Source organism: Dysidea avara, chromosome 2 (assembly GCF_963678975.1).
Source record: "Dysidea avara chromosome 2, odDysAvar1.4, whole genome shotgun sequence".
In the NCBI taxonomy this organism is placed as follows: Eukaryota; Metazoa; Porifera; class Demospongiae; order Dictyoceratida; family Dysideidae; genus Dysidea; species Dysidea avara.
Genome location: NC_089273.1, coordinates 5081464 through 5103155, shown reverse-complemented (window position 1 = coordinate 5103155; position 21692 = coordinate 5081464). Strand labels below are relative to the sequence as shown.

General features: G+C 37.7%; 2 protein-coding genes across 2 annotated transcripts in view; both read left to right on the top strand.

Moving 5' to 3' along the window:
- Nucleotides 1-1200: 1200 nt before the first annotated feature.
- LOC136246482 (scavenger receptor cysteine-rich domain-containing group B protein-like) lies at nucleotides 1201-19278 on the top strand. The gene is made up of 5 exons (XM_066037960.1): nucleotides 1201-1358; nucleotides 14238-14558; nucleotides 15155-15293; nucleotides 15348-15559; nucleotides 19033-19278. Exons 1-5 carry the CDS (start codon nucleotides 1310-1312, stop codon nucleotides 19107-19109), a joined length of 798 nt encoding a protein of 265 aa, XP_065894032.1. The 5' UTR covers nucleotides 1201-1309; the 3' UTR covers nucleotides 19110-19278.
- LOC136246481 (uncharacterized) overlaps nucleotides 2835-21692 on the top strand; it is a 126444-nt gene continuing 107586 nt past the window's right edge. Inside the window, exon 1 of the mRNA XM_066037959.1 lies at nucleotides 2835-2888. The gene's annotated coding sequence lies outside the window, so the exon portion shown is untranslated. The remainder of the gene's footprint in view (nucleotides 2889-21692) is intronic.

Here is a 21692-nt window from a genome sequence, read left to right as displayed (position 1 = left end):
CACATGTGGCACTCAATAAAATCCAGGTTATTGAGATTTGCATTTGCTGGGCATACTTCAGCAGTCATAAATATTTTTACCTTACTTTCATGTTAGTTCTGACAACCCAAGTCTATCCAACACCTAGTAAGCCATACTAAGTGCTGTACCTGGGTGTTGTTATTGCTGGACAGCAACCTAAAATGGGCACAGCATACAGGTATCAGCATGATCACTGCAAAGGCAGATTCAGTAAGGGGTCTTTTACAAAGTAACATAGCAAAATGTCTGGTTTTAGCAGTTAAATGCTGCATGTGTTCATCCCATTCTTGTATACAGGCTGGTCTCCATATCATGAAAAAATTTTTTACAAACTAGAGATGGTGCAGAGAAGGCCAAAAAGGTTGTTGTGCTGACAGCTGCAATATAACAAACGTAGCTAGCTAGTGCCCCCCTTACGCGGAAATTTTGAGCAGCCTTACCCATCCCAGTCCTTTGACATTGAACCACTACACACTGGAATGATCACTCTTGTCAGGGATGCCAAGAAACGGGTGAACACACTACTAAGCGAACTATTATACGGTTTACCGGTGCTTGGTTCACCAGTATGGCGGACGCATACTTAGGCGATATTTGAAGTTACGTAATGTATATCACGTGTTCATTACGTATTTATTATATAGACCTTTTATTTATTATGTAGACCTTCTATATATTTTATAGACCTTTTATCTATTATATAGACATTCTATATTTACTATATAGACCTTCTATTTATTATATAGACCGCCTATTTATTATATACTATATCACATTTTCTGTAGTTTATGTACTCTGTAATTATGTACTTTCATCAATTCATAATTGATGGTTTTCTCTCACTTTCTATTTAATATATAGATCTATTTATTACATAGACCTTCTATATACCATATAGACCTCCTGTACATTATACAGACCTTATTATATAGACCTTCTATTTATTATATAGATCTTTTACTTATTATATAGACCCTCTATTCATTATACAGGTATAGACGTTTTATTTATTATATAGAACATTAATTTTATGATTATTGCGTTAACACTTTTGTATAATATAGGACAATGTGTTTATTATATATGTGATATCCTTTTTTAACCTTTTCTTTTTCACTTATAGTGTCATTTGTCTCTAACGGCATCCCATAGTTTACTGTCATGTGATTTGCATTGTTTATTACCGCTGGACTATTGGTAGCTATATTTATTATGGTGCAAGACAATTTAGCCATATACAATCATTGCACTTCAACGGGTCGTGAGCTTTAGAAATCACAGACTGAGAATGAGGACATTAATGAGTATTTTCATCTTTGCTTCTGCCATTTTAGCAGGTACTTACATAATTTGTCTGCATTAATGTCTTATAGTGACGCCTTAGCAAGCCTTTTTTTTAAATAATCGAAGGCCCTTAGTAGCGCTCTCACTGCGCTCGGGCGCTACTAAGGGCCTGAGGGTTTTCTAAATCCCGTAGAACCCTGGTTCTTGACGTCTAACTTAGGCCACTCCAAGTCATACCTTAGTTTCTGGTCACTCCCTAGCCAACAAAAGGATGCGGGCGGGTGGATGATCAGGACTTCAGGACTATCATAGACTCTTACATGTACACTAGTAATACTGTAATGTTATTAATTTTGCTCAATTTACCCATTTCATATTGAGTTTACAACCAAGCTTAACCAACATTCTTATAGCATAAGTAGTTAATTATGCTTCTGCAAAGTGCACCAGGAAAATTGTTGATGGCTAGCTACACTGCTGAGCACAACAATGTGTAGCTAACACTAAGGAAAGGTCTGCTCATGTAGCTACTTTTGCTTTACAAATGAAATGTTTCATTAGCTATGTCAGGAAATTATTATTTATTAGCTAGCTAATAATAATCCAAAACTATATTAACACATCAGAAACTCTTTCAAATGTGAAGTCTTAGTCAACTATATATACATGTGTTTCCAGCCTTCTATACAGTAAACCTTCAGTAAAGTAGCTGTCAAAGTTTTGAGTTGAGTTTTTGGGTGCTCCAGGCTAGTGTTTTTCAGTGATCATGTGGGAAAGCAAAGTTAATGTTTTAACTAAGGGATGCCATGCACTTGTTAATTTAGGACCATACTTGCAATTATTTAATCATGGAAAAGTTGAAGTTTGAGCTCACCAAATGTTACCGGATTTCTAGTCAGTATATCAGTGATCAGTGATAAGGAAGTCCAAGTTTAGATCCACTAGAAGAGTTACTAGATTAATCATTAGAGGACCACATCTGAATTGTTAGGAAAGTTTAAGCTATGGTATATCTGATCATTAGGCTAGTGATCAATGCTACATACATACTGTACTGAAGTTACTTACTGGCAACAGAAGCATTACTAATAGCTATATAGCTAATCAAGGACAAGTCAAAAACGTTATAGTAGTATCTGTCTATTCTAGTATTAAAGTTAAGGGTAGTGTGACTGCTCTATTAGAGTATCTCGATCTTTTGCAGTGTTTAAAAATCACTGTCCTTGGTCACGTACACTTAAGCGCCTGTAATATTAATAATAGTCCTCATAAACTGGGGTTCCAGTTTTCCATGCGGGCGGGTGACCAGAAACTAAGGTTTGACTTGGTGTGGCCTTATTTAGACTACAACTCGTTATTGTACCTTGAGTTGACAGTTGCTTGTAAATGGGAAATATATGGCTAATTACTAGAAACAAGCCCTCTACACCTCCCTACATGGCGGGACCTCAGCGTGGCTGCTGCTACCCGTTTAAACGCCCATACGTTGCCAATGTTACAGGCGCGTGCTATGTATCGAAGTACTGGACTCAGCGACTGGACTACAACTCATTGTTGCTGTTGTTGTGCCCCGACAGCTGCTTGTAAGGGTGGGGACTATTCTACGGAACGGAACGGAATGATGGACTAAACTACGGAACGGAACGCTTTCTCAAATTGAAGCTTGCAACTTACCATTGCTGAAACTTCCCTTATAAGTTAGCAGTGGCATCTCCAGTGGGTGATCAAAACACAAGACAAAAAGAATTAACGGATCGATTGTGGGTTTTTGTTGGTTGTCATTAGTAACGAAGTATTATTGTGGGATGAGCTGTATCAGTGATGTTCATCCATACGGAAGGGAAATTTATGTGAGCTGTTTTTCTTATTTAGACTTTAGAAAACAGTCTGGGCCGGTCTTTCAAGTCATAAGTCAGTGTATAAATAAAGCAAGCAGGAAGATACTGGTAACAGGAAAGAGCCAGCTGAATTAAAACTTGAAGAATTTTGTGCAGTGTGTGAGGAGCAAATATTTTGGCAGACCGCAAGGAGGGTATATTCTCAAACATCACTGAAGTGTATGCATGGAGTTATTTATATATTAACCGCTGGTGCAGTGGACTAATGCCATATTCAATAGTGAGCTGATTTTATCTGTTGCACAATTCAAGGATGTGTCTGACTGCTAGCCTTGAATCAGGCTAAATGCCAAAACTCCAAGATCAGCCAAATCTCTAGTATAAGCCGCATGTGAAACCATGCCCGTAGCCACCAGGCAAACGTGATTTGGACCAGGATGTGTGCGTAATTTCAATGTATCTAGTCAGACCTGAAATGGAACACACATTAATTACATACCACCTAAGAATCTTAGGATTTCTTAAGTGTAACATTTCACATGCTTCACTTCAAGCAAAACAGGTTAAATTTGTTCGTCAATTTTCAAGTGATTCCCAGTCCAGCTGGTCCATGAAATTACAATGGGATCACATGTATTTGTTACAGTGCGGGCTGTCCTGTGTTGGATCTACTCTAGAGTTGAAATTTGCAAGGTAGACTCACTGCCAATGTACTGACACTAGTACTGTTGTAGCATGTTTAAGTGGAGGACAAATGAAATAGTAATGCTAGATTATTTATGTATACAAATTTTTCATAATGAAATTGATATCCCATTTTGATTTGTACTTCCACTTTGCAACATATTCAAGAACAAGAAGCTACCACACTTAATCTCCAACCACTGTCATTAATTAACAAGATCTCACAAGTCTGTAATTCACCTTACTGTAGTGATTTTATTGATTCATCTGTATGTTTTCTTCATTTTCCTTTGAAGTTGTACCAAGAGTTCATAATAAGGTGGAGAGTGTCTAACTTGAATGCATTCACCAAACACCCTGCTTAAAGTAACACCTCGGCCTTATTTCAGAACAAAGGCTTTACCTTCTTCAGCAACACTAATCAACAGTTTTCTATCCCCCAGTAAAGGTGTTGATTTGATGAAAGGTGAACTTTACGCAGGGTGTTTGTACAGGACATACTGAGAGTTAGACACTCGCCCCCATACAAATCAGTATTGCGAACTCTTGGTTGTACAGTATAGGTAAACAAAGATAAGTTTCTCTCCCATCTTATTCTTGGATTTCTATTGACAAGGAAAATTCAATTATTTGTAATACAGGCTCAAATTGAGAAAATATAAAGAAAGTGAATTAATATTATACAGTCAGTTTGCTTTTGGATATTTAATGTCTCCAACCACAACAAAAATTCGATGAATCCATGCATCTCATCACTGGTCGTCTGAACATTCTGAAAGTGATACCTCACTCAATCAACCATAATATATTCTGTTTATTAGACTGAATAAAGTCATGATTACCTAAACAATCACTTAATTAATGTTTTATAATTATCCTATTCCATTTTCCTGGAGGTTCCACTGATAAAATGTAATTTCAGCAATGATAGCAGCTAGCCAAGCTGCAAGTTGATTCAGAAAGCATTCCATTCTGTAAAATAGACCCCATCCAGAATTCAACTCAGTACTCAGGCTGAGATATCTGACAAATAGTCCACTACTCTGTTAATGAATCATTGATGTTCACACAATATAGCCTCCTTGAGGTATCTGAATGTTTGCTCCTCACACACTGCACAAAATTCCTTTAGATTCTACTTAGACTGAGTTGATTCAGCTTGTCACCATACTTGTTTCCTTTGTAGTGTAGCTATACACATACTGATTTATGCCGATTAGAAAGGCTGGGCCTCAGACTGTACATTCTAAATTCAAGTAAGTAAAAATAACTCACATACTAGTAAAAACAAGTCATGCATTAAGTTCCCTACTTGATATATCCGAAGATGAACACACTGAGTCAGCTATTCCCACAATTAGTACTTCGTTACTAATGACAACCAACAAGAACCCACAATCGATCCTTAAATTCGTTTTATTTTTCTTGGGGTACGTTTGATTACCTGCTGGAAGTGCCACTGATAACTTGTACAGCAATGGTAAGCTGCAAGCTTCAATTTGAGAAAGCATTCCGTTCCGCAGTTTAGTCCATCATTCCGTTCCGTTCCGTTCCGTTCCGTTCCGTTCCGTAGAATAGACCCCACCGCTTGTAAGCAAGTGATTTTTTTTAAGAGAAAGAAGAACCGGCCCAAGTTGGCACTCCCATCCACCACACTCTGCTCTACGCTAAGATGTTCTATAAAATGGGTTTAGCATATTCCTACACCTACAGAGCTACTGAAACAGAACCTACAGAACATAGAATAGAAAAAAAAAGGAAATGGAGCTTAAGCGGCCCCAAGACGCCCCTCCCCCAGTGCAAGGTCAAATGATGCTGGAACATGACCCTTAAAGGGATGACCAGAGGAGGAGCGAGAACCCCTTATGCACATGATGGCAGAGTGCAATAAAGAGAAGCCAAGATGGCAGCGAAGCCAGCTCATCACCCTACAGTAGGGTGATTTCCACTTACAAGATAGGAGGAAGGCCAGGCGCTTGTAAGCCACAGTGGTGGAGGCACCCATGCAGTGTTGATTAGTACAAACAAGCCCATTACACCTCCCTCTAATTCAGTATGGCTGTTACTAGCCATTTAAACGCCCATTCGTTGCCAATGTTACAGGCGCGTAATTATCGTGTTTCGTATCGCCTCAGAAAGAGGTCTCTATTGGACATGACCGTGGCTCTACGAGATTTTGAGACCACGTTTTCAGCCAATCAAATTTCAGTATCAAACTTGTTGTAGTCTAAGAAGTAGATATTTAGCCAACTAGAGTCAACTATTTATTATCGGACACTATGGATTTCGAACAGCTGCCACTCACTTCATGATAATCCAACAGCTTAGGTTATTGTACCACAGAGTAGCCTACACTAAGCAGCAGTCATCCTCCAATAATCAGGTATGTAGGATTAATAACGTGAGAGCTGCTATGTTCATTAGCTACCAATGACCAGAAAATAGTTTCGATATCTTTAACATAGAGGGAACACGAGCCTTACGACGCTTGGTGGTATTTTTCTGACGCCTATTATTGTTTGTTTAGCCATGCCCACCAGTAGATTTTATACTTCTGCAATAAATGCACCAGTGCTAAAGTACAGAAACCGGTAATAAACACTTGCATCTATAGAACTGTACTTTGAAATTGATATCAAGGATATTTTCGCTGTGCAATGCATTTTTAGCTGCTACATGAAGGAGATGCAAAAAGGTGAAAAAATAAAGTAACGAGGAGCAACCTCCTGACCATCTCTATGTTTTACTCTAGGTGGTCCACCCCAAATATCATTATAAAAACGAGGAGCTCTCCTTTTTCTACCTGATATGGGCGCATAAAGATGTACGATATTGTAGAAATTTCGCTGTTATGCACCCATATAAGGTAGATAAAGCAACGTCCTTTAAATTATAATGTTGTACAATTGTGGTGGGCCAGCTAGCCTAACACATAGGGATGGTCAGGAGGTTGCTCCTCGTTAATTCATTTTTCACTTTATTGCATCTCCTTCATGCATAGGAGCTAAAAAGCAGTGCAACAACGAAAAGATCAACTTCACAGTAGATTTCTATTCATGCAAGGTATTTATTTACCGGTTTCTGTACTGTAGCACTGGTGCATTTATTGCAGAAGTATAAAATCTACTGGTGGGCATGGCTAAATAAAAATTAAAAGGCATCCGAAAATACTACCAAACATCGTAAGGCTCTTACTCCCTCTATGTTAAAGATACCGAAACCATTTTTTGGTCATTAGTAGCTAATGAACACAGGTATATTATACAAATATTTGATTAAAATTGAGCATTCTATTCTGGTAGTAAAACGCTATGTTCATAATGGATAGTTTTGTTCGAATCTGGTATTTATCGGACCTTGCATACTATTAGCTGCAGCTCTCATGCTATTAACCTTACATATCTGATTATTGAATGATAATTGCTGCTTAGTGTAGACTACTTCGTGATACAATAACCTAAGCTGATGGATTTTTATGAAGTGAGTAGCAGCTGTTCGAAAACCACAGTGTCCGATAATTGATAGATGACTCCAATCACCGGTCAAGATAAAAATATTCGTTTATGCGATCATCGGTTGTACGAACATCAGGAATTGGTCATATGGTTAAAAATAATTACTAAATAAAATCGATAAACGCCACTAAAAGATATTGAAACCGATCCGCCACTAAAAGCTACTGAGCTACTCAAGCACCAAGCACGCTAGACAGGTTCAGCCTTGTTTCTTCTTCACGCCTACCACCCCCAGCACAAAAGGAATTTGTGCTGGACACAAATGATGCAACAATAATGTGGACAAATAAAAGTTCCTAAGACCACTTACAAGGCCCAGTTTCGGGGAATCTTCAGATAATCTGTAAGAGATGGAACGGCTTCCCTGGATACACATATAGTTGTAGATCTTAAAAGAGCCAAGATAACTAGCAACGAAGCCACGCAAGAGTGCTGCTGTAGGTCATGAAGTTTCGTTTTGGAAAGCAATTCAGCTAAACGTCGATAATAAGTGACTGATTCCTTACTCATACTCCCGGTTGTTGAAAAATTAAAGGAGTGAAAGATACCAACTCCACCTCATGGACACGGTTACCACACTGCCTCTTCTTTTATTGCTCATGACGTCTATAAGTATTGCGGTAGCTCTGTGCATTTGGATGAAACACCCTTATGTCAAAAAAGGCACTTTTCTGCCGTCCCAAAATCTATTTCTTCTTCACTTTTTTTCTGAAATTTAGCATCCAATTAAACTTGCATTTATAAGTTATAAAACAACAGAACAAAAGTTGGTAGCTGGCACTGGTACAGTAGTTGAATCGATCGTTAACACGGTGAATTAGAACATACTTAGGTAGCGGATAAGGGTGGGGAAACTGCAGTCATTCAATAGCTAGCTATTTTATTTCTACGTTGTTTTTGTCTGGTCTGTGTAAATACCTTTTTTATTGGCAGTGGATATCCGTCCGGCAGTCACGTGAACACAACGAAAACTTAGATTAAAAAGGGTCCCAAACGAAAAAAAGAAAACCAATACCATGACCGGTCCGAGAATTTAACCGGGAACATCCAGTGCGTTGGTCAAGGATCGTGGCCACTGTGCTACGTGGCTCCCAGCTACCCACCTTCCTTAGTTTCTACCTTACGTACATACACCATTCAAGAAGAAACCTATATATTAAAGAAGAATACCCAGTGAAGAAGAAACCAAAGCTGAACCCGACCCTAACCCTAACGCTAACGTGACGTTTGCTTGTTAAGCACAATGATGACTTCCACTATCTGTACGAAGGTAAGTTTTAGGCCGAGCGAAGACCAATCCTAGCTCGCCTCGAACGCACCCAAAAACTTACTTTCACACGACTAGTGTGTTTAATACTCGAGTTAAGTTATAGGTGAAACTGCCGGTAAAACAAAAGTAGTGTCCGGCTGCAGGACGAATATCCACTGCGTTTTTTAATTGTATAGTAAAAATGATAACATAGACAATTAGCTACAAAATAATTACTAAACTAAGCTTAAAATTTACTTATATCCTACACTAAACTACTAACTACAAAAATAGCTTAGATGGCGTTTATTATTGTCAGTGTAAATACCTTCGACCAAATAAAAACACTTAGGAACAGCGATCCTTGGATTAGGAATAGAGTTCCTAGCTATCTAGGTTAGGAATTTTTCTAGGATTAGGAGTAGAATTAGAGCATTGTTTGTACCTGTTAGATTAGATATAAATAGAGTACTTAACTCACCTTATATCGGACGGATTTTTTAATCGGACGCAATTACTACAACATGTCAGAATAATTATTTTTGATCAATTCATAATGTCCTTAGATAGTTCAAGGCTGTGTGACTTTGCACACCAAGTACCAGCTTTTTCGGCTTCTATACCTTGTGGTAGCAGCCCGCAAAGTCACTTCCAATTACCGTAATGCATATAATCGGAAAATCTCGATTCACGGACACGGGGTATGGCACTCCTAAAAATCACGTACGATCTCCCTCCAGCCACCAAATAACAAATCAACAAAGCTCGAGCGATTCGCCTACGCAAATAATTCACGCTGTTTGAAAACTAGTTTCGAAAACATCAAAACACACGATAGTGTATCATGCGGCCAAGTGCAGCCAGTGCGTGCACGCGACAGAAAAGTGTGTATTTTACAGGAAACGCCTCGCGTTTTTATGCATCCGTAGCTTGATAATGGCTGGACTGAAATCGACCATTTTTGCTGTGGAAACTCCCTCGGGGGGAGCACTTCCCATTTCAAATCAGAGCTGAATCCGCCAGATCATCACTGACACATCTATTTGCTCCAAAGTCCTTGAGCACATCATATATCACAACATCACGAATCACTTAAACAACAACAATATTCTCATAGAGAATCAACATGGGTTCCGAGCAAATAATTCCTGTGTCACCCAGTTACTAACACTAACAGAAGACATATCATATGCCCTCGATCACCAGAAGCAAGTTGATGTAATCCTTCTCAACTTTGCTAAAGCTTTCGATACTGTTCCCCATCAACGACTCCTTACCAAACTTCATTTTTATGGAATTCAGAATGACACTTATAACTGGATTAAGGCATGGCTTTCCAACCGCACCCAGCAAATCCTTCTTGATGGTATAACATCTAGCTCAGTAGCCATAACATCTGGTGTCCCTCAGGGCACAGTCCTCAGTCCTCTTATGTTCCTGTTGTACATAAATGACATCACCACCAACATAAAGTCGCCTTTACGAATATTTGCAGACGACTGTCTTTTGTACAGAGTTATTAACTCTCCAGAAGACACCATCATTCTCCAACAAGACCTAGATCAAATCTCACATTGGGTCAAAATATGGCAGCTTAGACTAAATGTTACAAAATGTGCACTAATTCGATGTAGCAGATCCCTAACACCAATAGTTCATCACTATATACTTAATAATTCTTTCCTATAAGAAACTGACCAGCATCTCTACCTGGGGATCATGTTGAAAAAGACATTGTCATTGTCGTCACACATATCAAACATAGCTAAGAAAGCATCTAATACTTTAGATTTTATAAAGCGTAATCTGAATGATTATTCAAGAGAAGTAAAAGCACAAGCATATCTCACCATGGTAAGACCCCAAATGGAGTTTGCCTCAGTTGTTTGGGACCCCTGTTATAATGTTGATGTAGACAAATTGGAAAAAATCCAGCGTAGAGCAGCCAGGTAGGTCATCAGTGATTACAACAGAACTAGCTCCGTGACACAAATATTAAATCAACTATCCTGGCCTACCCTACGGACACGACGAAAGATATCTAGACTGCAACTGCTCCACAAAATCCTCCATCAAGACATATCCCTATCAATTCCCCCATATTATCAATTTGTAGAGAGGCAAACAAGACACTATCATCCCTTGCATTTTATCCTGCCCACACCATCACAACATCTTATCAACAATCATTTTACTCAAGATCAATCAAAGAATGGAATGAACTGCCTGTATTTATTATAGAGATGACAAACTATGATGAGTTTACAACTAACTTGATATCACACTTTACAAACAATCAACACCACATTGGTTAGTATATAATTGTACCTAATACTGTGATTCCTTTTTTTTCCTGGGCACACCAGCTGTGCTGACTGCCCAGTAATCATAAATAAATAAATAAATAAATAATTATGTGCCTTAAAGTTCGTCTCAGTTTCTTCTTTTCGCACTACTTAGAAAAATTGCTATAACTCGCGCATGCTTTAGTCGATATACTTCAAATTTGGAAGGCTGTAAGAACGTAATTTAGCACGTTACAGTCCAAATTTTGTACACTGTAGATAAAGAACAATGGAGTTACATGCGATTTTCAAAACATTCTATAGCGATTTTTTTGTCATGGCCACAGGGTAAACAATTTGAAGGAATGACTTGTGTGTACATGGAATAACCATCGTAGTGCAAACCTTTGTGGTTTGAAGGAAATTGCACTAACAATTATGGAGTTATAACAAAAACGTCAACCATATGTAAAATCATACAGTACAATAGTACTGTGCATTAGCGATATTGAAGGTGTGAGGGTGATTCGTGATATAATATAACCCAAAAACCTGCCACGATTTTCCCTCACAATCACATGACAGTATTGGCTGGGTAAAACCAAGTCCAAAAGTGTCTTCAGATCGACTCAAAATGTTTGCGCCAAGTTGCTACAGAATTTAGAAAAAAATTATTCAATAGAATTTTCTATTGCCTGCCTGCCTGCCTGCCTGCCTGCCTGCCTGCCTGCCTGCCTGCCTGCCTGCCTGCCTGCCTGCCTGCCTGCCTGCCTGCCTGCCTGCCTGCCTGCCTGCCTGCCTGCCTGCCTGCCTGCCTGCCTGCCTGCCTGCCTGCCTGCCTGCCTGCCTGCCTGCCTGCCTGCCTGCCTGCCTGCCTGCCTGCCTGCCTGCCTGCCTGCCTGCCTGCCTGCCTGCCTGCCTGCCTGCCTGCCTGCCTGCCTGCCTGCCTGCCTGCCTGCCTGCCTGCCTGCCTGCCTGCCTGCCTGCCTGCCTGCCTGCCTGCCTGCCTGCCTGCCTGCCTGCCTGCCTGCCTGCCTGCCTGCCTGCCTGCCTGCCTGCCTGCCTGCCTGAACACAGCCATAAGGCTAGACCCCAAATGAAGCAGTGCACAGCCACCATTATATGCCACAATAACAATCTTACCAGTGGGATGTGCCTTTTGAGGTTCCGACAAATGTAGGCCCTCTGCGCATTGTCTTTTCATTTATCTTCAATCAGGCTGCTTGTCTTCTTTGTCCAACAAATCCATATTGAGATGTTAATTTTCCATATCACCACTTTCTTTCAGCAGCATAATTATTTGCACGTCACACAATTATTTCAGAGCTGCATTTCAGAAGCGATTCAGTCCTGTTGCTACTACAGAAGAGATATTCTAACTAGATATCTGCCTGCAACTCCGCGATTGGGATCCATTCGTGATAGGTTCGCAACACTGCCAATCAAATAAAGATTCTCCATTACATAATTGTAATTGTTGTATTTAATTGTGCATGATGAATTTAAAATAATAAATGAATAAAAGAAAATAATTAAAGATTGCATTTATAGCGATAGAGTATGGAGGCCACATACACCTTTTAACAATCTAGCTATTTAATTATTAGTAAACAAGATAACTTCCTTATTGGTCTAGCTAGCTACACACCCTTTGGCTGACTTGAGATATACTCAATAACAACCGTCATGTAAGATATTTCTAATAAAACAGTCACAAGTTACATTGTAGCTTGCTATGCTACAACAAAAATAGTATTTTTTAAATAAAAATGAAGTAGGCATCTATGCAATAAAAAGCAGTGAAACAGGAGATAAATGATGCATGTTATTACAGCATAGCTTGATGGGAAAGTCCCACTTTGAATCATTTAGCTATAACACCACAATTATTTTGTTTGTGTCAAAGTAGTGACTTTCCCATCAAGCTATGCTGTAATAGCATGCATCATTCATCTCTTGTTTCACTACTTCTATTGCATAGATCCCTACTTCATTTTTATATAACATTTTTTAAATACTAGCTGTATTTTAGATGAGTTTTGTGCTAACTTGAAAGTTCACTGTGGTTACACCTGTGCTTTACAGTCTTTTTGATTGCTGTACTGTGACAATGGAATAAGCCACCAATTTTTGACTACCATCAGATAAATGTGACCAGGCCTGCGAAAATAGGGCATGTGGGCACAAGCTACTCCCTGCCACATAACATCTCATATCTCAGTACTGAGGTAGAATATTTTTTTTTATTCTGCAACTTTTATTTTAAAGCCAAATAAATTGTTAACAAGTGTTAAAACTTTCATGGCTAAGCAATAATAGAAAACAAAGTTATGATAAATCAAAGTTTGAAAAAGTAGGCAATTTTATGTACCCACATGCCCTATTTTCGTAGGCCCGGTCACAAATGACGATTGGATCTGACATTTAAACTCTCAAATAAAATTCCTACTCCTGTTATATCTTTGGAGAGGTTTGCATTCTGGACTCTTGCATGCAAAATATCAGATATGCAAGTTCTTAGTCAAATATTTTAATAAGTTTTGACTATCCTGTTTCTTACAAATGCCCACAATTTCCCTCCTAAACATCCAGGACAATAACCAGATTAAAATAATTTAATAGAACTGTCTATTACTTTTATATAATAGTAATCAGCAATTATGTTCACTTGCATTTGAATAACATTAGGGAATTTTAATTTATTTATTACTGTATACCTACTTTATTAGAATGAACATTTTCAGGCATGAACCTCAGACATTCTAGTTGCTCCAGACAAGTGACTGCTCTATTAGGGCATTTTAATATAACTAATTATCTTTGCTTTTTGAGGGAAACTGTGAACTTTAGTTGATTTTACTGTAGTCTGTAGTCATTCATTCCCACATATGTCTTATGCCGTTTTATATGATACTGTAATTTGCTTTATTTTCGTGAAAAACAAAATTTGTGATAAAAATTTTGGTGTAAAATATTTTTGTATGATTTACGTGGATGATTGCTCTATTAGAGTAGTTCGATCTTGTGTAAACATTTTCGTGTAAGTTTGCATACAACTTTTTTATAACGAAAAAAAGCAAATTACGGTATGTGATTTCTGAAAATCAACCACTATGTCACATTTGACTATACTCAAATATTTATGGTTAAAACAAGCATCACAGCATGTAAATAAAATTACCAGTGATTAAATCAATAGTCACTATTTTAATAATTGTAAGAAATTCTGTGTGATCTTTTGATAGACACATATTTTCTTTAGCTGTGGCATAGCAGATTAAAATTTCAACCATGACGAAGTGGCTGATTTTCCCAAATCCAGTGACATAATATTATAGCATTAATATCTTAAAATTTGCAGCTAGAGCAGTCTGCACTGAGGGCTCTATTCGTCTTGTGGGTGGTGGTAGTATTTATCAGGGTCGTGTAGAAGTTTGTCATTCAAATGTCTGGGGAACTGTATGTGATCACAGCTGGTCTTCAAACGACGGAAGAGTTGCTTGTCGTCAGCTGGGATTCGACTATGTCAGTACAAATGTATATTATGGAGGAGGAACAGGACAGATTTGGCTGGATGATTTAATATGCACAGGATCAGAGAGGAGACTAGTTGATTGCTTCCACAGAGGATATGGTACACACAACTGTGTGCATTATGAAGATGCAGGACTGCATTGTCGAGGTAAACTGTACTGCTCACAAAAATAGTTTTAACATAAAAAAGGGTGTTGTTCTCGAATCAAGCCCATATGTAACCTTAGTTAGCCATTATTGGATCACGCTTGTCTGAAGGCCCCAGGCAGGCATATTTAGCTGAATATTCCATTGAATAGATTTTTATCATATAGCAATCTATTGGAGACATTTAGGTAGGTCTTACTGAAATCACTTTTGGGCTTGGTTATACCTACCCAAAACTGCCAAGGTGCCAAAAAGGTATAATTAAGCTAGTTTTGGGTGAAATTTTTGGCAAGAACCCCATGATCCCTAATAATATACAGTGCTACTCTACTGTATGATATGCAGCATGACAATAAAAAGCAATTCTTATAAAGACATTGATTTATCTGTACATTTTAAATAATTGGAAAGGAAACATAATGATATAATGATACTTACATTTGACCCTTGGCATGGACTGTATATATGAATGTGAACATACAACAACAGATGATCATAGTCTTGCAGCTCATGGTAGGTAACACTGTCAGATTTATAGGTAGATGTCATTGACAATTGGGTGATGATGTGTTTCTGTCATATCCATCTTTGCTTTAGCTTCCACTACTTCATCTACCCAGATAGCCCCAGTTCGTCTAACAAATGGTTATAACCAATATGAAGGTCGTGTGGAGGTATACTACAATGGACAGTGGGGGACAGTTTGTGATGATAGCTGGGATTTGACAGATGCCAAGTATGTAATGTGATCATCTGTAGCTGATCTGTTTTACCATCATTTTACTTACAGTGTGGTATGCCGTCAACTTGGATATGAATATGCTATCCGAACATACACACGTGGATATTATGGAGGAAGCACTTCACTTCCCATCTGGTTGGACAATTTGAGGTGTTCTTCCACAGATCGATATTTGTCTGAGTGCAGTCACAGTGGCTGGGGAAGCCATGACTGCTCACATTCTGAAGATGCTGGAGTTGTCTGCAGTATGAGTGAAACAGGTTTGTTACAAATCAGTCTAGTTGCTGATCTTTACTGGAAGTGTATCTCTCGGCCATAATGAAAAACAACCACCAAAGCGTAACTGTAGAATCATTAGATGGACACAAAACTATTTTCATAGCTTGATAAGCAAAATATTTTTGAGTGTCTAAAGTACCTTATAAGCATACCTGTAATTTAATAGACCATGATGTATAAATACAATAATTGTATTTATGCATCATCATCTTCTAAATTATAATAATCATATATAACAGCTGCAAATCCAAGGGGTCTCATTGAGTCACATATTTAAGCTTTATATAAATCATTATTGATACAATATAAAGTTACCTTTTGGTGTTCACTAATTACTTCTGTTTGTCATGAAAATAACCTTAAGTCAATTGGTTTTAAAAATTACCCTATGTATTTTTGGAATAATTCGTAGAATCAATTTTTTGTATTGTTTGTGAAAATGTGATACCAAAGCTACACTGCAGCATGGGTTGCTTAATTGTATTACCAATAATGCATGCATATAACTACAAATAATATTTATGTGCTATCATGAACCACACAATAGAGATTGCCTATGGTTACTGCCATGTAGCACTCACCTAAACAACATAATTTGAAAGCTCTTGCAATCACAACAGCAGCATTAAAAGTTAATTATGCAGAAGTATTGGTCCATTATCAACCTATAAAGAGATTTTTTTAGATATGCCATTTTGTTCATCTTATTCTTATTACTACTTTTTACTGATCTACAATTCACTTTTAGGCAAAACAGAATTGACGTTTTTCCTATATGTTGTTCTTCACGTCCATGACCTATTTTTAATGCATATTGTAACAATAACATCCATTCTCAAACAAAATTATTACTTTTGTAGGTTCATTTTACCATTCATCTGAAGAGTCAAATCTTATTTGCTGGAAGGGAAACCCCAATGTATTTATATGTGCTAATAAGTATTTAATTTATTCAAGTTAATATGTTCATTTGAAACAGTTAGCAAAATATGTGACCAGGCCTATAAATACAGGGCATGCACAGGTACATATTAAGCACATAAAATTTTCCTATTTTTTAAAACCTTCATGACTCATAACTTATTATGCCAATATGCTATAGTCATGTAATTTTCATCACTTGTTAAATATTTAATAGTCCATATTATACATGTTATAGAATACAAGTAGTCTATTCCATTACTGAGATATTACCTGTTGTGTAATAATAGGATGTAGTTTGTGCCCACATATCCTGTTTTTGCAAGCCTGGACATATTATAATAAGTGCATTAAATTTGTTGCATATACCACTGCCGACTTGATTTATTGTGATCCCAATGCTGTGCATGTGTGCATATATACCAGAAGCCATACACGTATACACATGCATTGTTGACCAAAGCATGCTGTACACCACCTATTGTTGGATAGATCAAAAGTTCAAAACTGCATAGTACAAAGTACACTCAACTGCAGGAGACGATGCACTGGTTATGTTAACTTTGGTTCTTTGGTTTGTACTGAATATAGTACATCAAACTTTAATGTGCTTAAAATATATTGTGTTTATAATACTGAAATATCAAGCACCACCAGCATGTTGTGTTTTAATGGATTCATAAATTCTACACTACTTTTGCCTGCCTATGTGCCTGCCTATAATAACAATAACTGTAACCATAGCAATTACAACACTACTATTAGATGAACATGCCTGAATGGTATAATATAACTTTAAAAATGGTATACACAAAATGTCATGATTTTTGGGAGATAATTAGGTATTTGAAACCCACTAAAAGACCTGCTGATTGAATCTAAAATAATTAAAAACCTGCTAACAAAAAGACCTCAGGGATTGTAAATCTCACTTTCAATCATTGATATGCTCTGCTCTCTCAAGCATAATAGCCTGCAGTACAGCCTACCCCATGGATTTCTAAAGCAATTTGATTATGGGAGGTACTGTACCGTGTAACAGTATAGGTTTGCTTGTCTGGCTAAATGGAGCAGTCCAGTTATATCACAGGAAATTATATTTAGCACCCATCTGTTTTCTAGAGTCTGTAAGTATGTTTTGTCTTCAACTATACTGTAGATGGACTTTACCAAAGACCTAGATTGATAAACTTTCTTGTTGAATTGTTATTTGTAGTATGGGTGTGGTTTGTATGTAAAACTGTACCTGGTCCTTATACTGCTGTTGCACCATGAATACCTATGGTAATAAACCTGTCCAACAACTTGTGACAACACATTGCAATCTTAACACTCAAGCAGTGTCTTATAAATGCACCTGTTTTCTCACTGCCATGACACAATGAGCTATGGCAGCAACCAGTCAGCTTCCTTGTCAACATGATCATGTGCACTAGCATGTGACTTCAGGAAGCAATTGTAAGGTACAAGTATGAACTCCAATCTCTCTTCAACTCTTCAAAAAAAAACATGTTCATGCAGTTTTTCGTACTCATTTTAAGATTGCATGACAATTTTAAAATGACATCTAATCCAATCCTACAATAACTCCATCTGTATAATAATTATTTCCAAATAAAACATTTCAATTTTCTAAGTTGGTTTGAGACCACAGCCTTGAATCTTTATGTTAAAAACCCCATCCAATTTTTTAAATCCATGAAGATCCTCATTGTTATAAGTCTCTAACCTACACTTATACCATGGCCACTCAGGATTCGCCCGTAGTATACAGTTGGCAGTCCTCAGCTTGGGCATAATTATATATTAGGCAAATTCCCTTGTAGCCATGGTATGCCCATTGCATATTTTTATACATAAAATGGCATGGATGTGACCAAATTCGACAAAACCAGCTGCAGGCTCACTAGGTACTCGCCGATTATGCTGGCATAATTATGAGCATAATAGGTGCCTGAAAGCATTGAGCATAATGTGGAAGAATATTTGAGCCATACAATAGATCCTTGATGGCCAAAATGCATATCACAGAAAACGGTAAATATACTCTAATAGAACAATCAATAACTCTAATAGAACAATCAGGCAGCTGACTGTTCTATTAGAGTATATCGATCTTTTCTAGGACATGCATTTTGAAGAGTAAGAATGTGCTTCAGCCACTTATTATGAGCCCATAACTGCAAATTTATTAGCAAAACATGGGAAATGCATCACATGAAATTTTTGTCTAACTGCAAATTTATTAGCAAACATGGGAAATGAGGCATAAAGCTTGAGCATAATTTGATCATAATAGACAAAAATTTTGAGCAGTGCAGCATAGCATAGTAGGTAAAATTTTGAGCTTAATAGTCGGGTCCCTAAGGCTCACACAATTTTTTAATTTGAAGGAACATAACTCAATGTGGTATAGCACCAATTACAATTATATTTGATCAGTTATTTCATAATACTATTATTATAGGTAATTTTCCATTTAGTCAAAATCATTATATAGCTATAGTTTTGTAAATTGTATTTTTGTCTACAGGTTCTGCTGGACATACTGCTGGGAGTGTTACTGCTCTTGGAATGGGTTTCACCCTATTTATATTGATAATTGGATAGTTATTCTGAATTGTTTGTTGACTTTGTATGTAGTTGGTTAGTTTGCTGTTAGATAGGAATAGCTTTATACTGCTGCTGAGCATAGTGGACATGTTGCTATATAGACATACTGCTTTCTTGGAATTAGTTGTTTATTTGTTTTTAATAAAATTGTGTGTTTTTTTGTTGATTGGACTAATAATTGCTTAGTTTCTTTGCAAGCATAATTATATTATGACTGTTTTCAACTTTATAAATCAATTAATTATAAGTTGAAAACTATGCACTAAAGTGTAGTACACTAAGAATATTATGGAAAGGTAATGAGGTAAAACAAAATGGAATGAGCAAGCTTTTTTAACTCGTAAGTGCAGTGATTTTTGCAGCTGCTCAAGCTCATTTTATATATATATATTCATACCAAGGAAAACTGCAATGCCTGTTTTCTATACCAAGGTACTTCAACTGAGCAGCCTGCAATTGCTTTGCCTCAAGATTAAGCAGCACCTAAACAAGTTACAGCTACCACTAGTAAATAGTTCTCTTTCCTCCAGTAATGATGAATTTCACTATCATGTTAAACCTACTTTAAGTGACTGTTTTAAACAAATGTGGTTTATTTTAAACATGATTGCACATAATATGGGTTGTATAGTGAAATGAAAATGTACGTAATTAATATTGTTGCATTACTTCTTATTGTGATATATTCGGAAATTTACTATGCAAATATATAATTATATTGATTGCTTTTGTAATTTGATGATTGATTATACAGTTGTTTACACAGTTAAGAAATAACTTTTAAATATTGCTATTATCAAGAGTACGTAATATATATATATATACCACTTTCACACCTCACTTCAAAGGGAAGAGAAGGTGTATAAGTGGTATAATAGCACTGCTAGCAGTGCTCAGGAATGCAGTAACGAGAATTGGTACCAGTGCTCAGGAATGCAGTAACGAGAATAGGAGGTAGTATATACAAGTTATGTACCACTCTGCGTGGGCAGTTCAAAGGCACCGCCAGTGCCATAATTTGTATATTGCACTGCTGCAGACCGCAGCGAGTGCATTATAACTTATAACGCACTGGTTGCGGTTTTGTAGACCACAACGAGTGCATTATAGGTTATAATGCACCGACCGCAGTGCAATATATAGATATTGCACTGGCTGCGGTTTTGTGCAGCATAGCACAAGTGCCGGTGGCGAAGACCACTACGACACCTCACCTAATAGGTGGAAAGACACTTCACAGATCACTCGAATTCTTTTATAGCCTGACATGTAAAGGTCGATTGTGGGCCATAACGTCACCAATACGTATAATGTTTACAAGCAGCCAATGGCGATCGAAAAAGCCAACGTGGGTGGCCACAACTCTAGTCTACATATATATATAAACGTACTTATACACCTTACTAGTCTGGTGCCATCTTAGCCCAGATTAAACTGTAGTCCACTTCGACAATGACTCAATAAAACAAATATATTCTAAATAATACTAACCTTTACGTTCGATTGTGGTAACCAGTTTTGTCATGCCACCAGATTCGAGTTTAGCCAGTGTGAATAGTAAGAATTAGACTAGTATCATTTAGTAGTTAGGTTTTGTTTACTTAAACCGTCTATTTAGCTGCTTTTTTTCGCTCGAGAGAATCACTATGGCGATTAGTCTGGGGCTTAGTCTATATGGCGATTGAGTGATCACGCTGGCATGTTGAGTACTACATAATGAGAGTCGAACAGTGAATGCAGGTTAGTGATATAACCCATAGCGTACTAGCTTTCAATATCTCAGGTGGCTGCAGTACTGCAGGGGAACGTCATCGCAGCGTCCGGCTTGGTTACCCACAATCGATGTTAGAAACCTGGCCTTTATAAGTGTTACAGCTGTCTTGTGAGACTCTCCCCACCTATTAAGTGAGTGGTACATAACAGTTATACAACGTGCACTCGTGCTCTGCCTGTATAAACGCACTTGCCTTCGGGCCTAACGGCTCTCAGGCTCGTGCGTTTATATCAGGTAGGGTCCGCAATCCGAAAAATCAACTTCTACAAATCAAACCCCCTACCATTGTGGGATGTTCATTGTAGTATCCCATTGCTTGATCCACCATGAAACCGGAGGCACGATTGTTGTCTTCACAGAAATATCATTTTCAGTATCTCACAAGATGCAAGATTTATTTTAAAATTTCGTGCTCCACACAAAGGACCGGATGAAACTTGCTACTTAGCCACATTGTATCCAGAGTTGTTGTAGTTGAAAACTACGCACAGAAATAAGTAAATGATTTGCTGGGTGCCCGGCACAGGGTTGCTTTCTTTGAAAAAACAGACAAAGAAATACGAAGTTTCGAATTCAAACTGCCCTACCACCCAGGGCAAGAGAAGCCAACTATTCCTCATAGTGTTTCGATACAGTTGGGTGCATAGTCCGTCTATGCTGTTAGCTTGGAAAGGATCTGAGACTTCTCACCATCTGGGTGACGAGCGTCAAAATTTTCTGCAGCATCAAAGAATTGTGTCGCGCTTTCTAGCCATTTCCAGCGCTTCTGCAGCCTCAACAATCATCAATTATAGACTAAAACTATG

Coding starts and splice junctions, on each gene's coding strand:
- LOC136246482 (XM_066037960.1), top strand. CDS start 1,310: ATGAGGACATTAATGAGTATTTTCATCTTTGCTTCTGCCATTTTAGCA. Junction 1,359..14,237: donor TGCTTCTGCCATTTTAGCAG/GTACTTACATAA, acceptor TAAAATTTGCAG/CTAGAGCAGTCTGCACTGAG. Junction 15,294..15,347: donor TGGGATTTGACAGATGCCAA/GTATGTAATGTG, acceptor TTTTACTTACAG/TGTGGTATGCCGTCAACTTG.